The 14,984-nt window shown below is 31.0% G+C and overlaps 2 protein-coding genes across 2 annotated transcripts; both read right to left on the reverse strand.

Annotated features, from left to right (window-relative positions):
* Window positions 1-775: 775 nt before the first annotated feature.
* On the reverse strand, window positions 776-9,148 carry LOC148228570 (organic cation transporter protein-like). The gene is made up of 4 exons (XM_088199072.1): window positions 8,877-9,148; window positions 8,187-8,556; window positions 3,155-3,562; window positions 776-1,893 (listed from the first exon to the last, which is right to left on the reverse strand). Exons 1-4 carry the CDS (start codon window positions 8,890-8,892, stop codon window positions 1,203-1,205), a joined length of 1,485 nt encoding a protein of 494 aa, XP_088055198.1. The 5' UTR covers window positions 8,893-9,148; the 3' UTR covers window positions 776-1,202.
* A 2,924-nt stretch (window positions 9,149-12,072) lies between these two features.
* LOC148228571 (solute carrier family 22 member 6-A-like) lies at window positions 12,073-14,510 on the reverse strand. The gene is made up of 3 exons (XM_088199073.1): window positions 13,814-14,510; window positions 13,341-13,748; window positions 12,073-13,270 (listed from the first exon to the last, which is right to left on the reverse strand). Exons 1-3 carry the CDS (start codon window positions 14,098-14,100, stop codon window positions 12,601-12,603), a joined length of 1,365 nt encoding a protein of 454 aa, XP_088055199.1. The 5' UTR covers window positions 14,101-14,510; the 3' UTR covers window positions 12,073-12,600.
* Window positions 14,511-14,984: the final 474 nt, after the last annotated feature.

The raw sequence follows: 14,984 nt of genomic DNA on the forward strand, positions 1-14,984 counted from the left end.
CGATGTTAAAAAAATATAAGGTGCCATTTTTGTCATGAGGCCCGGAATCATTGTTTTCCTAGGGACCGGGTTCGCCCCTAATCGGTCACTCAAATACTTTTCATTATTTTTTTATACTAATAGCAAATAAACTGCACGAAAAATAAATTACATAAAATTCAACAAATATATTGAATACATTAGATAACAGATACAAATGTAGATACTATGTCAAAAAGATATGTTTCAAAGTGCAAAACATTAGATTCAAGATTGAGTGTACGAAGTTCATACTATCAAATTTTTAGTGCAAAGTATTAAAATTTATATTCGTGTGTACAAAGTGCATATTAATAAAAGTTTAGTGCAATTATATATAACACTTACTCTTCTCTGGAAGGGTTGTCTATGTTGATTCTGTTTAGGCTCAGACTGAACACTAGTGTATTCTAAGTTGGAAGTGAACTAGTAGTCCAAGTAAAATCTCTGATGGAAGTGTTGATGAAAATTTTTACATATGATCGACAAAGAAGAGAATATCAACGTCTTTATTATAGTTGTGGGTGGTCCAAACATGTAAACAATGAGATTACAAAATAACTAAATTAAATGTTTAAGTAACTTACTTAATAAAATTATCTTCGGTGACGGGTGCCATTCTTTTGCACAAACCTTTAAAAATAACGACGTCCAGAAAAGAGTTTTTTAATAAATTTTAAAGGGATGGTTTCAATTGCAATACATAAAATCGAGGAAAAGGAATAAGATATCTGGGGTGAAGTGAAGTAATTATATGTTTCGCAATTTGCAAAATTTTTAATGCGCAGCATTTAATTATTAACACATTTGTATCAGGGTAAGGAGTTGAGTGACTAATAAAATATGAAGTGACAATATTTCAAGCAGGGTCCTAAAGAGTCACTATGCAACATTTATTTTGTTGTTTTTTTGTTGAAGTTTATGGTATTATAACATATAAAACACATACATGAATTGTATCTATATCAATAGAATAGATCAACAGATATCGAGATCCAATTTATAATTCAAGCACATTTGCGATTGAAATTACTTTGTGTTCTAATAGCAATAGCTTTTATATGATATAAGCACTTATAAATCAGTTTGTATATTAAGATAAATTGAAAACAAAAACAGTATTATCACATAATATCACTAGACTAATATTTAAACAGTATAAAAAATACTACTAATAGGCTCAATTATTTTTTGACATTAATATTTTCACCTTCCTCTAAGGTGTTTGCCAATGCTTTGTTTTTTGTTTCCGGTAGAAATAAGCACAAGATAGCCGCTATCAACGGAGCTGATCCAAAAATAGCAGGCGGTAGCCAAATTGCAGTGCTTCCCAGAGTCAACACAAACGGAGCCACCATAGATCCGAATCTCGAAAACATCGAAGCTATACCCATGGCTGCGTTTCTCACCACAGTTGGAAACAGTTCCACCGTGTAAAGGTAAACTACGATGAATCCAGCGAAAGCACCCATATTTCCAATGCACGCCATTACCACACTGACGAATCCATAAGATCTCGGTACAATCGCGATGACCAGTAGGCAGACAGAAGTGATGAGGTTCGACAGGATCATTGAAGTTCTTCTCTTGAATAGCTTCAATAGAACGAAGCCCAAAAAGGTGCCAAAGCTACTCAGGGTTGCACTTATGGTAACGTTAACAAAAATGTTACCACTCAGTTGTCCTATGAATTGGGAAATTCCGTAAAAACCAAAGCTGCACACTGTCCAATTGGCTGTGATGCATATCATGTTGTTTCTTAAATTTGGAGTTTTAAAGAGATTGATCATTGTTCCTTCTTGCGCTGTGCTCCCGATATTTTTACATGAGTAGGCATCTACTGTACTATCGATCATATCAGTCTTTCTTCCATTACTGAAAAAACAAATTTGTATCATTAAAACCAAGTTTTTTATTTTAACGTTTATCACAAGATTAAGAATACAGCAAATATATACAGTACAATTTATTTGGGACCTGGAGCTACTAAATAATAAATCTATGCCTCTAAGGCAAGATGTGCTTGGGTATTTTGTGTTTATAATTAAATTTAAATTTAATCTTGTCGTAGTCACTGATTCGGAAGATTAGTGGGTTAATATCAGGCGCGTGCGGTGAGATACATTCCCTTTCGCTCGCTCGCGTGTTAAGTGACGAGAATGAGTGAGAGATAAGAGTGTGCGCTACACGCGTTATGCACGACCACTTCTTCTTACTCACTCTCATCACTTCACACGCGAGCGAACGAAAGGGAATGTAATTCACCGTACGCGCCTGGTTAATATTATCTTGCGTAATTTGAAGGATTTTCTTAAAAAATAAAATAGCCTGCTAAATATTTTTTTTTAATAAAATCAAACTTTAAAGAAAATAATTTTGAATAGTAAGTGAAAATTATTTTATTAAAATTACTCGGCTAAAGACTTAGTAATTATAAATATTTCACTATGAAGGTCTTGCCATTTAAGTAAAATTCACAAAAGTATTTAAAAAATTTTATATAAGCAAAAAATTAAAATGTTAATAATATTTTGTAATGCGTGATTGTGATACAATTTATTTTATGATTATAACAATTGTATCGAATTGTTCGACTAGTTTTTGGTTATTGCTCAAAATAAATTAAATGATTATTTATTATCTCATGGTTACCATTTAAAAATAAAGAATCATAATATTTGAGATTTGTCCTTAAATAAAAACGACTTGTTATTCTTTAAGTAATTATCTATTTGGTGTCATTCAAACCAAATATGCGACAAATTGGTATCCCGGAAAAAATATGACGTATTGAAGCAATAGGAAGCAATTTATTCGATTAACCTAAGAAGGGCTTATCGTTAATTTGGTAATGGCAAAACATAACTTTATTGTACTTAACAAGAAAACGATTAGAAGTTATAATGTTATATTTCCCCCCATTTAACGAACGATACGCAGAATTCAAGTGTCGTCAGTGCTGTTTCATCCTAAAATAACTAGTTGATGATTTAACTAATTTACTAAATTGATGTAGCATAACCAAATTACCACTCAATTCGTATCGCCCGCCTACAAATTAGAAAATTAGAAGTAGTGCGATACAGAAAAGCCTAGAACGGTGTTCAATGAGATGATTGTTTATTGTTATACTTACAAAGCTGCCGCTTTCTTGATCACAGAAATTGCTTCTTTGGTTTTTCCCGTCGTCAACAACCATCTAGGAGTCTCGGGCAGAATCCAACTTATACACAACATTAGAGTAGCCGGTAGCGCCAAGCATAAGTTAAACCCATACCAAGACTTGAAAAAGTATCCATATAGCGGCAAGAGCATGAATCCCATGTTGTAAGATATTTGTAACAAGCACGAGTTCAGTTCCCTGTATTCTTTCCCGGTAAATTCCATGACTAAAACGAAACTCGTGATCAAAATTGCTCCTACCGAGCAACCGATCAAGAATCTGAAGAACATGAATGACCAAAATTCAGGTGTGATACTGGCTGCTATCCCAGCTGTCACTTCTAATGCGGAAGCTGATAGCAGACAACGCTTTCGACCGAATCTGTAAAAATATAAATAATAAATAAATGTATTTTAGAAAGCGGACATTATTAAATTGAAACGTTTTACTAAACTTATAAATATTAATGATTTAAAAATAAATATGTGCAAAAGTTTTATTTAATAGTACGAGAGATATTATTTTTTTAGTATGTGTGCAACTCTGTCGTTTCCATAGTTTACAATGTCTCAGGCGCAACAATGTTGTGCTTTCAGTATATGTTTAAAAAGGCCGTGTGAATTTATAATATCATCAAGAGTAATGCTTGTTTAATGAACCGGTTATTTTGTAAGAAAGGTGTCGCGTGTTGTCATTATTTTAAAAGGGGAAGAAGAAGTATTTACTATTAAAAAATAAATGCTCATGCATCGTCATTTATGAGCTTATTAAAAATAAGTGTTATGCGTAAAAAAATATAAAACTTTATAAGCAATATCATGAAGTTTTCCGAACAGTTATTTATAAAATATGTATCAACAAGTTCAGGAATAAGAAACTGTGAAAGTTTAATTCTGAAATTAAAAGCAAGCGCAAAATTCTATGGTGTTGTGATCAATGGGTGTTCGATCATTCACCTAAAACAAGAACAAGAGTCTTCAAACTATTAGAAATTCAATAATATTAGGTGACTCATTTTAAAATATACATGAGTTGTTATATATAACATAAAATGGTGTTGCTTATTAAATTATATTATTTGGATACAAAATTTTTTTATTCGACTGTACAATATGTTGTCAACAAAACACTTACGAACCATCATTTTTTATTTTAAAACACAGCGCAAAATGCAGTACAAAAACATAAATTTAGGTTTGAAGAAGGTTCTGCTAATCAAATAATCAGTGTAGCGTTGGCTTAAGAAATATTGAACAGATATAGTTTGACCTCTAATTGTTGTAAACAAAAAACCATTGTGCATTTTTTTGATTAGATAATAAAATATCTGATCTTTATGATGAAAAAATCATAAGTGTTATTGATACTAATCCAAAAGGCACGTGCTGTAAAAAAATTTTACATCTGGATGCCATTGTGAAAGTAAAACAGTGAATAAAAAAACATAAATAAGAACTACGCCATTTGAGTGTTTTATTTGTAAGGCTCATAACATATCGGCAGGTTGCAAAGCTGTACAATAAACACGTAATCGTAAAATATAACATACAAATTACCAAGAAGCAAAGCTAAGATAACTTGTACCACTAAAAACAGACCGCTCAGACTAATGGCAAAAGCATCTCGTCATCAGGCATGACGCAATTTAAATCACGTATTTCGTAGATGCAGCTGTACACAAAAACATTAAAAAATAGAGGTAGAAAAGTCAGCGCATTACATATAATATTCTTTTTTGTTTTATGGACCTTTTTTCCAATCAGATAAAAGCAACGGACTTCTCAAAAGAAACATCGTCATTATCAAGCATTTCTTTAAACTTTCTTTAGCAGTGGTGAGTTAATATACAGATATTTAAGATTTGAGAACCCTAGGGGTGATGACTTCATAGCCAGTGAGACGCAAGGTGGAATTTAATTTTATTAGATTATATTACAATTGCGACAGACGATAAATAGCGAGATGTTTTCTCCGAGCGGTGGTGGAAAAGCTAGCGCAGGGATGATGTCCGTGGGAGGTCCTCAAAGATCTTGTAGGTGGCATGGCAACGACAGTATAGCGGAGGTTGATCCATCTCTGCTATGGCGGGCGGCGGGCGTCTGCTGGTTTATTAGAGTGTCCGCCTGAGTCTGCGAATGACCGCTTGTGACTTTAAGTATCCAGGGCTACAAAGCTTGCTGACCAATCACAATCATGCAGCGATCATCCAACCAATAGATTTTCTTAGAACAGCGAAATAGATATACGCCTTTAGAAAGCGACATTTGCTTGATGGGCATTGTCCAAGGTCGTATACTGCAACAGGAATCTTGTGGATCCGGTGATTTATTATATACGTGACCATTTTGCAACTAAGAAATATTCTTTCAATGACTGGAAATATTTACAGTAATAACACTTTGTTATTTATGTGATTTTCTGGTCATAACGAGGGCTATTGTGTGGTACCACAATCCGTTACGCTATTGTCTTACGGCATTAGAACGGTTAAGATGGTATTATATATTTATTTTTACACTAATCTCAAAAACATCAAGGAAAATCAACCTTAAACTAATTAACAATATTTATATATAAAAGAGATTAAATATGCACTCCACTTAGATGGTTTACGTGTAAGTAAATGTATGGAATGTTACATGTATGTTACATGTATACATGTTCATTTTAAACCTAAGTCTCTACTGTTTGTGATATCCAGACAGTTTATATTTTTCAATAACAAATAATTTACAGCGCTATAGCTGCATTCAACTAAATATGACGATGGGTTTGGTAACAGTAATTTTCTTGCTAATCTTGTCATAATTAAGTATTTTGTTTCTGTCTTGACACAAAGCTACGCTATTGTTTTTTTATGTTGAATAGTGTTTTAAAAGATTCATCATTTTGCAGTCCTAAGAGTTTCTTGATACTGAATGGCAACATCGGTTATATCTACCAATATCGGTTGTGTTATAAGGTAGGAATGCCATTTGTTTCAAATCTGAAGCGACATGTATAGCACAATCAATCGCCTTACACTTATTAAGAAGTCAATAAAATTGCTAAAAAAATTTGTCTGAAACACATTTTTTATACAATTACATAAGTCCAATAAAGCCAAATATCTTAGATTTGCCATCAATGAAAGTTTCATTTGCTACTTGCAGTTTTTATTTAACAAATTAAATTATTAAAAGTGTTTGTCACTCATTTAGAATATCAAATAGTTTCATGAATATTTTTAGGTAGGCCCTGCAAAAACCATTTCATTTTTATGTGAAGCAATGTTATGTTGTGTTCAACATTTTTATCCTACCAAAATTATTTGAAGAAACGTTTACACTCTTGGCATTTGCTTTGATACAGTTAATACATTTTATAATTTAATATATTAGCTCATTTAGGTCAGGTGAAAGCGTTCTTGAATCTAAATTTTCTCCATGAATAACACAATGTACAAGCAACATATCTGGGTTGTCATCCTTCAATAATTTTAAGCAATCATGTATCTTGCCCATCATAGAAACAGCACCATCTGTGGCAAATGGTGCTAAATTTTTAACTGGTATCTGAGTTTTATATTTTAGTTTATTGTATATATCAATTACAGTAATTGTGGTTTCCAATGTTTTACATAACAACATATGTTCATTAAATTCATCATTGGCAATGTATCTTTCATGAATCACTAATACAGCCACACTGTTCCTTTTTTTGCTCTCAACTTTTCAATAAGTTGTGTTTTATACATATTTGGCCTCCTCGTCTATTCTCTTACTAACAGTGCTATTGCTTGGTGGCATTTCTTTCGCATCTTTGCCATTAATTTCCAGAACTTTGTCAAGAAAACTTGATATAGCTGGCTTAAATAATTCCTTCCCTACAGTATGATTTTTCACAGACTTATCTACGAGCAGAGATTTTTCATAACTAGCTTCTAGAGTACGACTTTTGTTAGCATTTCGTCGAGAGAACAATAAATTTACTGTTATTCTTATCAAATGTCTCCATTATATTCTTAAATTGTTTTGAATCATAGTTCACACAACTGCCATTTTTTGTCTTCAAATGTGCATCAAGATGGTCATTTTTCATAGGTTCGTTGTTCAAAGAGTGTTCGGACAACAGAAAAAATTATATACGAACATCATGCGTAGCTGGTATGAAACCGAAATTCAAATAATTATCTTAATACTGACGAACTTATTCTTCCTTTCACAACTCATTTTGCCCAATGGGAGTCACTTTACAGAATAAAGAATTTTTATTCGCAAATGTCAGCACGCGCCATAATGATGATTATTGATTATTGTATCATTATAATTCCGATTGATTATCACAGATTAAGTTTTCCTAGATTTTTCTAATCTCACTGATGAATATCGTGATGGAAAATAAAAATAAAATTGAGCTAGGTCGCCCATAGTGACATACATATATTGTATGTAATTTGTAATAATAGTTGTTAATACATAAAATATATTTTAATAATTCACAGATTGATTTCAGTTTGGCATCTTATACTTTTTTAGTAGTTATTGATTGTATTTACCCTGTTGGAACAATTAACACCTGTTATATTGCAACGGAAGATACACAAAAAATAAATTAAATAAATATGAAACCACTGGTTTTTGCTTAATGGAAAACACCTTGCTATAGTTAGTATCTGAGTTTTATAAAAAAATTTATATAAAATTTTATAAAAAAATTTATATAAAATTTTATATAAAATTTGTAAAAAAACATAGTTGAAAATCCTAATTTTTATATAATAACTTTGAAATAGTGGAAAGACTTCTCCCGTACTTACACATTTTACTATTGCCAAAGTTAATAATTAAAATGTTAAAGAAACTTTACTTAAATTCAGATACTTCTTAACATATACAATTATAATATGTATACTAGTCTTTTAAAAACAAACATTCTTCTTGACCAATGATTATTTGTTGTCTCTTTGTAATATTTTGATTGTTATATAGCACAAATATTATGGTATATATACATATGTACATACCTGTCTGATAAATCACCAGAAATCAAGCTTCCTACTAGTATTCCGAGCATGATGACGGTCTGACTCAGATTCACAAGCCATTTTTTGTCACATATCAGATTCCATTTCGTGATCATATTGTCTTCGAATATATCGTTATTGTATATTGGATTTTCACAAGGGCATTGATTTGATTGTGAATTGTTCTGATACATCACATCTGCACATTCATAACTCATAGGAGGTGCTTGGAACACTATACCCAACGATTGAGAAGATGAGGAAAGTCTGCATGGCATCGTGAGGAGCAAAAGAAGCCATTGGTATTTTCCAAAACCTCCTATGAGTTTTTGTATATCATCATCTTGAACTTTTGGCTTCTCTCCCTTCACTGAAAAATAAATTATTAAATGGTTTGCGACTTTACTAATTATATTTCAGAGGCATCTAGTGGCCGAATTGATAAGCATTTATTTATAACTAGTTGAATACGTAAGTAACGGTTGAATGCATATGTAAATATACATTCTTAATATTCGACTGTATGGCTTACCAAAGGTTTATTTTCGACATAGTTATTGCGTTTATAAAATAAAAGACATTACATCATAATGTTTTTACATGGGTTTTCTAAAAGTTAACATAACCAATCTGTGGTTAAGATTCTAATTGATTAAACAATATATCAATAGAATATTTATATAAACTTACGGTTCACAAACTCCATCTCCGAGCTGTGGACTCACTTTGACACTGTGACCAAAATACACATGGTGACACAAAAAGAAAATACTTGTTTCCACGGTGATGTGTTGAATATCGATCAATTTAAACGTTAGCGTAAAATACTTGAAACTTGGTTGTCGGTTTATGACATTACAATCACAAATCGAAAGTTTGTAGGTTAAACCGACTTTTATTTTTAATACAACTTTGACACATAACAACACGTCACGTTATCGACAAAGTCGTCAAATATTAGTATATGTTCATTTCCCTTACAAATTATATATTCTAAAGTCACATAAATCGACAACTATTAGCACGCGAGTGAAAATATTATTAATTAATAATTATTTATATTTTGTTTTTATCGCTTTTGTAATATTTTATTAACTTAATCATATTTTAAAAGTAAACTGAACCAATATTCTCACGCCAAAAAATAATATTTCGAGCATGGTAATCCTAAGGAGCAGGGCCGGCCCTACGTTATTTGGCGCCCCAGGCAAAAATTAAATTTGCCCCCTCCCCCTCATATCTAGCGCCCCAGGCGATCGCCTGTACTGCCTGCCTCTTGGGCCGGCCCTGCTAAGGAGTGTGACTTCGCAGACAGTAAGACGCAGATGGACACTATTTAGAATTTTTTTAAATTATATTACATATATTGCAGCTACTATGATGGGTGAGTATCGTTTTCTCCGAGCAGTGGTGGAGATGCTGGCGCAGAGGTGATGTCCGTGGAGGATCCTCAGGGATCAGGGACAGTGTCTGAAGGCAGTTCCTTTTTTTGCGATGATCGTGTTCGGGAGTCTCAGGTCGTATCTACGCGTCTGCCAGATGGGGCGAATCTGCTAGTCTCTTCGAGTGCCTGCCGAATCTGCTCGGTGACTACCTGGGTCTGCCCTTATGTATTCAGAGCTGCAAAGCTTGCTCACCAATCACAATCATGCAGCGATCATCCAACCAATCGCTGCACTCGCTTCTTAGAATAACGAAACAAGTATGTATACGTAACGGAAATATTGTGGTCTTACGGTGCAATTCGTCTTCCGATGATACATTGTTTCCCTTGACCATTTTATAACAATAAAATATTTATTCAATGTACCGGAGAATCCTTGCGTGTTATTTATGAGGAAACCCTTTAGTTCTTTTTAATCGTAACGAGAGCCGTTGTGTAATCGCACTATTAATAAATAATCACTTATGGTCACAGTCAGTGGCGTAGCTATGGTGGGGCGGAGGGGGCGGGCCGCCCCGGGCGGCACTTGCTTGGGGGCGGCATGTTCGCGATGGAATCGTCTAGTGTGGTTCTTAACCCTCAATAAACTAAAATTTATGTAAATCTACGAATAGCAAGAGCTTAACAATAATCAATTTATTATTATAAGAAATGTTGATTTTATGACCCTGCAAAAAAATGTATGGGAGGGAGGGCAGCAATTTTAAGGATTGCCCCGGGCGGCATATACCCTAGCTACGCCACTGGTCACAGTACTTACGCAAGTTTCCAGAATAAGGTACAAACGAGTGCTCTGTGTGTACATACACACAGAGCACTCGTCAAATACAAAGTATATTTTCAATAAGTTATGGATTATTGTACTATATAATCTAGATGTAAGTATTTTATAAAATAAACACTGTTTGTTTAGGATCTGAATTCCCCTATAGATTATTTACCGGTCCTCCAATACTTCACTTTGCTATATATGTTTTCGGGTTTTAGCACTTAATGCTATGACTGTGTTGTGTATTTATTACACATTTATATATATATGAATGAAAAGGAAATTAGCAACTCGTATTGACAAAAGGACTAATAACAATAAGAGATTTGCGTAAAAATATCAAATTTTACAGACCACCTGTTAGCACGTCTGCTTTTTAACCACTTGTAAGCACTATAAAAACTACCCTTTCGTGCGTAAATTATGTACGATAAACAATGCGTCCATACTGCATAAAAGCCGCTATTCTTTTTTCTTGCATTAACGATTTCGAAAGATCCATTTCAAGACGAAAACATATTTCATATTTTTTAAAAGATGTATATCTTATAACAATACTAAAAATTTTATTTAAAAAAAATTAAAACGTTGATTAACCCACAATTTAATTTTATCAGATTAACTATAAACACGAAAGTAAACAACATTTTATTTGTTCAAGTATGATTCTTTATAATTATCATATATGTAAATATTTACTTAAATATACTAATACTTATCGTTTAATGAAAACCTTCTTTTTATTTATTTTATTATTTAAAAATATTCTCAACATAACATTTTGAAAATCTCACAGATTTAAAAAAAATTATATACCTAATAAAGAATATGTAATAAATAAAGCAAATTTTTTTTAGTTTTTCTGTTTATTTTATTTGTTACTGTAACATATGTATATGTATAATAATAGTTCATTGAGTTTTGATTGAAATATTGATGCATTTCAATTGTCCAGTTAATTCTCAATTAACTGTTATATTTGATACATACGTATTATTAAGTTAAAATTTAGTATTTCTGAATCTGTATAAGTAGTTTTTATTGTAAATTTTTTTGGCGAGGTGGTTTAAATGTTATTTTTTATTTGTGAAAGTTATATAAAGGTATTTTGAATAATAAATCAGAAGAATTAGATTTCTAATATATTATAATATAAGATATACGTATATATCCTATCTTAAGTTAGTAGATAATGCTTGTAGTTTATTTTACGTGTATTTTTCAGATAAGTAAATTTTATCTTAAGTACCTTAAAACTCTTACCTTGCTACAACGAGGTTAAGGTAATTTTCAAACAATGTAATTTCAATATATATTTACAAAATTTAAAAAAATATGTTTAATAAGCATGGCGCATTTCAAAATAATATAATGATTAGACTTTGCTCGTGTTTTTATGCATATTTTTTAAAACCATTTTTGTTTACCTGTTTTAGAATGACGTCATTATTTAATTTATGTTTAATCATCTAACATTTAAATGTTGTTCATGTAACAGAGTACATTTTTTCAGAACGAAGGTATGTTAAAAAATATATTTTTTATATTATAAAAATGATACTGCCATCTATGAACATTTTTGAATACATTTTTAATGAATTAAATAAAATATAATTACAATTTTAACAAATATAAAATTTAAAAATTTAAACCCATACGTAACATTAGTTAACTCAAGTTAATGTCTCGAAGCATATCTTGCAGCTTTCTATATTTCGTGTCTGGCAAATATAAGCAAGCTATGATAGATATATCTTAAATATCAAAATTTAATTGCATCTTAAATTTAAACATGCGTTATTTGTTACCAATGATAATTGTAATTTAGCTAACCAAAAAAAATAAGATTATTGTAACAATTATACTATGGTTTGAGATTAAATATATAATAATATATAAAATATTTTAATTGCAATCACATACCCATTTTTATTTTTATAACATAAGTAAAAAATAATACTTTAATGAAATTTAATGAACTTTCAATAATATGACCATTCAAGCCAACATTATCATTATATACAAACTAATATTTTATGCTTAATACTACAATATTACAATAAAATATGAATGTATGATATATCAATGTTTTAACATGATAATATACAGTATTATAGCAATATATAACAACATTAAAAATTTAATTTATATAATATAAAATGATTTATAAAAAATATATTTTATAACAAAAATAATAAACATTATAGATCTTCTAATGTGTCTTGTATTTTTTTATTTTTTGTTTCTGGCAAAAACAAGCAAGCTATAGTAGATAGAATGGGAGCTATCCCGAATATGACAGGAGGTAACCATTGTATATTGATTCCCAAATCTACCACAAATGGTGCCACCATAGCCCCAATTCTGCACATCATTGAACTAATCCCAATACACGAATTTCTGACGACTGTAGGAAAAATCTCAGCTGTGTAAAGGTACGTCATGATGAAAGATCCATAAGAACATGCACTACCCACAGACGAAAAAAAAACTCTTACCGCTTGGGCATTATCTGGAATTAAAACATTTACAAACAGACATACAGATAAACATATGTTCAATGACATAATTGAAACCCTTCTAGAGACCTTTCTTACAAAGAAATACGTAATAAACACACCAACGCTGCTTATTACTGCGGAGACTGCAACATTAGTGAATATATCACCACTCAGATGACCTATATAAATGTTTACTCCACAGTAACTAAAACTGCATACAATCCATATGATAATGCTGCAGAATAAATTCAATATATTCTTTTTGGATTTAAATAGTTTTAAGAAATTATTTTCTTGCACATTTCTCTTGAGTATTGTCTCCTGATATTGAATCACAATAGAATCTATCCCTTCAGTTTTCTTCTTATTTCTAAAATAAACGTCAAACATATTTATTATATATAACAAAAGTATACTAAACTACAATATAATATACCAACATTTTAGCAACTGTTTTATATGTAGATATGGCTCTATTAGTTTGACCTGTAACAATTAACCATCGTGGAGATTCAGGAAGCCAATTATAAAATAATGCCATTAAAATAGGAGGCAGTGAAATCACCAAATTAAACATTGTCCAAGAGTCGATCGCATATCCCAAAAGTGGCAATAACAAGTAACCGATATTGTACGGTATTTGCATTAAGAACGACACTAATTCTCTATATTTGCTACCAGTGAATTCCATAATAAGTACGTAATCTATTATCAAAACACCACCAACTGCAGCGCCGATAAGAAATCGCAATAACATAAAAGACCAGAGCTTTAAAGTAAAGCTCTCGCAGATTCCAGCGATTGTTTGTAAGAAAACCGCCACGGCCAAGCTCTTCTTTCGACCATATCTAAAAATAATAATAAATTCTCTTAAACATGTACAGAAATTTAGAACTAATTATATATAACTTACTTATCTGATAATGCTCCAAAAGTTACACTGCCAACCAAAATACCAAACATTAAAACGGTATGTGAAAAACTAGCAAGCCATGCTTTGTCACATATTAGTTTCCATTTTGTTATCATAGTTTGATCAAAAACTTGGTTCGTTTTTTCGAACAATGGATTATCGCAAGGACAGATATTTAACGTTGTATTTTTTTGGTGGCTTGGGTTATCAAGACAAGTGTAATTTGTACTAGGCGCTAAAAATACGATGTCCATCGTATGAAATGCAGTAGAAGAAGCCCACGGCATTATAAGCAATATTAAAATTATGTGATAATATCCAATATCACCAATTAAATTCTGTAAAACGTCTTCGTTAGATTCAAATACAGTTACTTCATCCAAGTTTTTAGGATCTGAAAATAATAAAATTTTATATTTATTTTAATATGGTGAGTAAAAGTAGGATAAATGTAAATTATTCATAATGCATCAACTAGCAATATATTATATAAAAACACAGACGTAAGCATAAAATTCGTAAAAAAACTGTATGACTATAATATTAGATAAAACTAATTGCTTTGGGTAATGTATGTATATACACCCACTTCTTCTCACTTACTCTCGACACTTAACACGCGAGCGAGCGAAAGGGAATGTATCTCACCGTACGCGCCTGATATAAGACATAAATCCATAGCACTCTTTGTTGCTTGTAATGCTAATACCTTGAATTTAGTTGTAAATGATGCGGCAAGTAGTAATGGAGAAAATATTCAAGAGTTATTATATATTTTTTTTTCTACTTCCGCATATCGATGAATACCTATATCATCATTTATACCAAAAAATACAGTAATAATACTTTTAAAAATATAAAAAATACTAATAATTACATTGTTAATATTTATTATATGATATTATTAATGATTCATTTATTAAAAAAAACGTTGATAACTGTAAATTATAAATCTAGTTGTTTAAAGTGAAAAAAGCTTTTTTTTAAATGAGTATAGATATAAAACTATAAGTCTTATCGTAGTGAAGAAAGTAAATTGCTGTATTTTTTTATTAAAATATATATATATATATATATATATATAAATGGTTTAATTGTTTATAATAAATTTTATTAAATGTTTATGCCGTATATAAATATAAATTATATAACGAATATTTCGCTAGAATTA

The sequence above is a fragment of the Plectrocnemia conspersa genome, unplaced genomic scaffold, assembly GCF_051122295.1.
Source record: "Plectrocnemia conspersa isolate PC_06_02 unplaced genomic scaffold, ASM5112229v1 ptg000012l, whole genome shotgun sequence".
In the NCBI taxonomy this organism is placed as follows: Eukaryota; Metazoa; Arthropoda; class Insecta; order Trichoptera; family Polycentropodidae; genus Plectrocnemia; species Plectrocnemia conspersa.

Excerpts from the sequence above, each read along its gene's own strand:
- LOC148228570 (XM_088199072.1), bottom strand. Across the intron at positions 3,563-8,186 it reads TCTGGTGATTTATCAGACAG|ATTCGGTCGAAAGCGTTGTC; the intron begins GTATGTACATAT and ends ATATTTTTACAG. Across the intron at positions 1,894-3,154 it reads ATCAAGAAAGCGGCAGCTTT|TAATGGAAGAAAGACTGATA; the intron begins GTAAGTATAACA and ends TTGTTTTTTCAG.
- LOC148228571 (XM_088199073.1), bottom strand. The coding sequence starts at position 14,100 with ATGCCGTGGGCTTCTTCTACTGCATTTCATACGATGGACATCGTATTT. Across the intron at positions 13,749-13,813 it reads TTTGGAGCATTATCAGATAA|ATATGGTCGAAAGAAGAGCT; the intron begins GTAAGTTATATA and ends TATTATTTTTAG. Across the intron at positions 13,271-13,340 it reads TATAAAACAGTTGCTAAAAT|AAATAAGAAGAAAACTGAAG; the intron begins GTTGGTATATTA and ends CGTTTATTTTAG.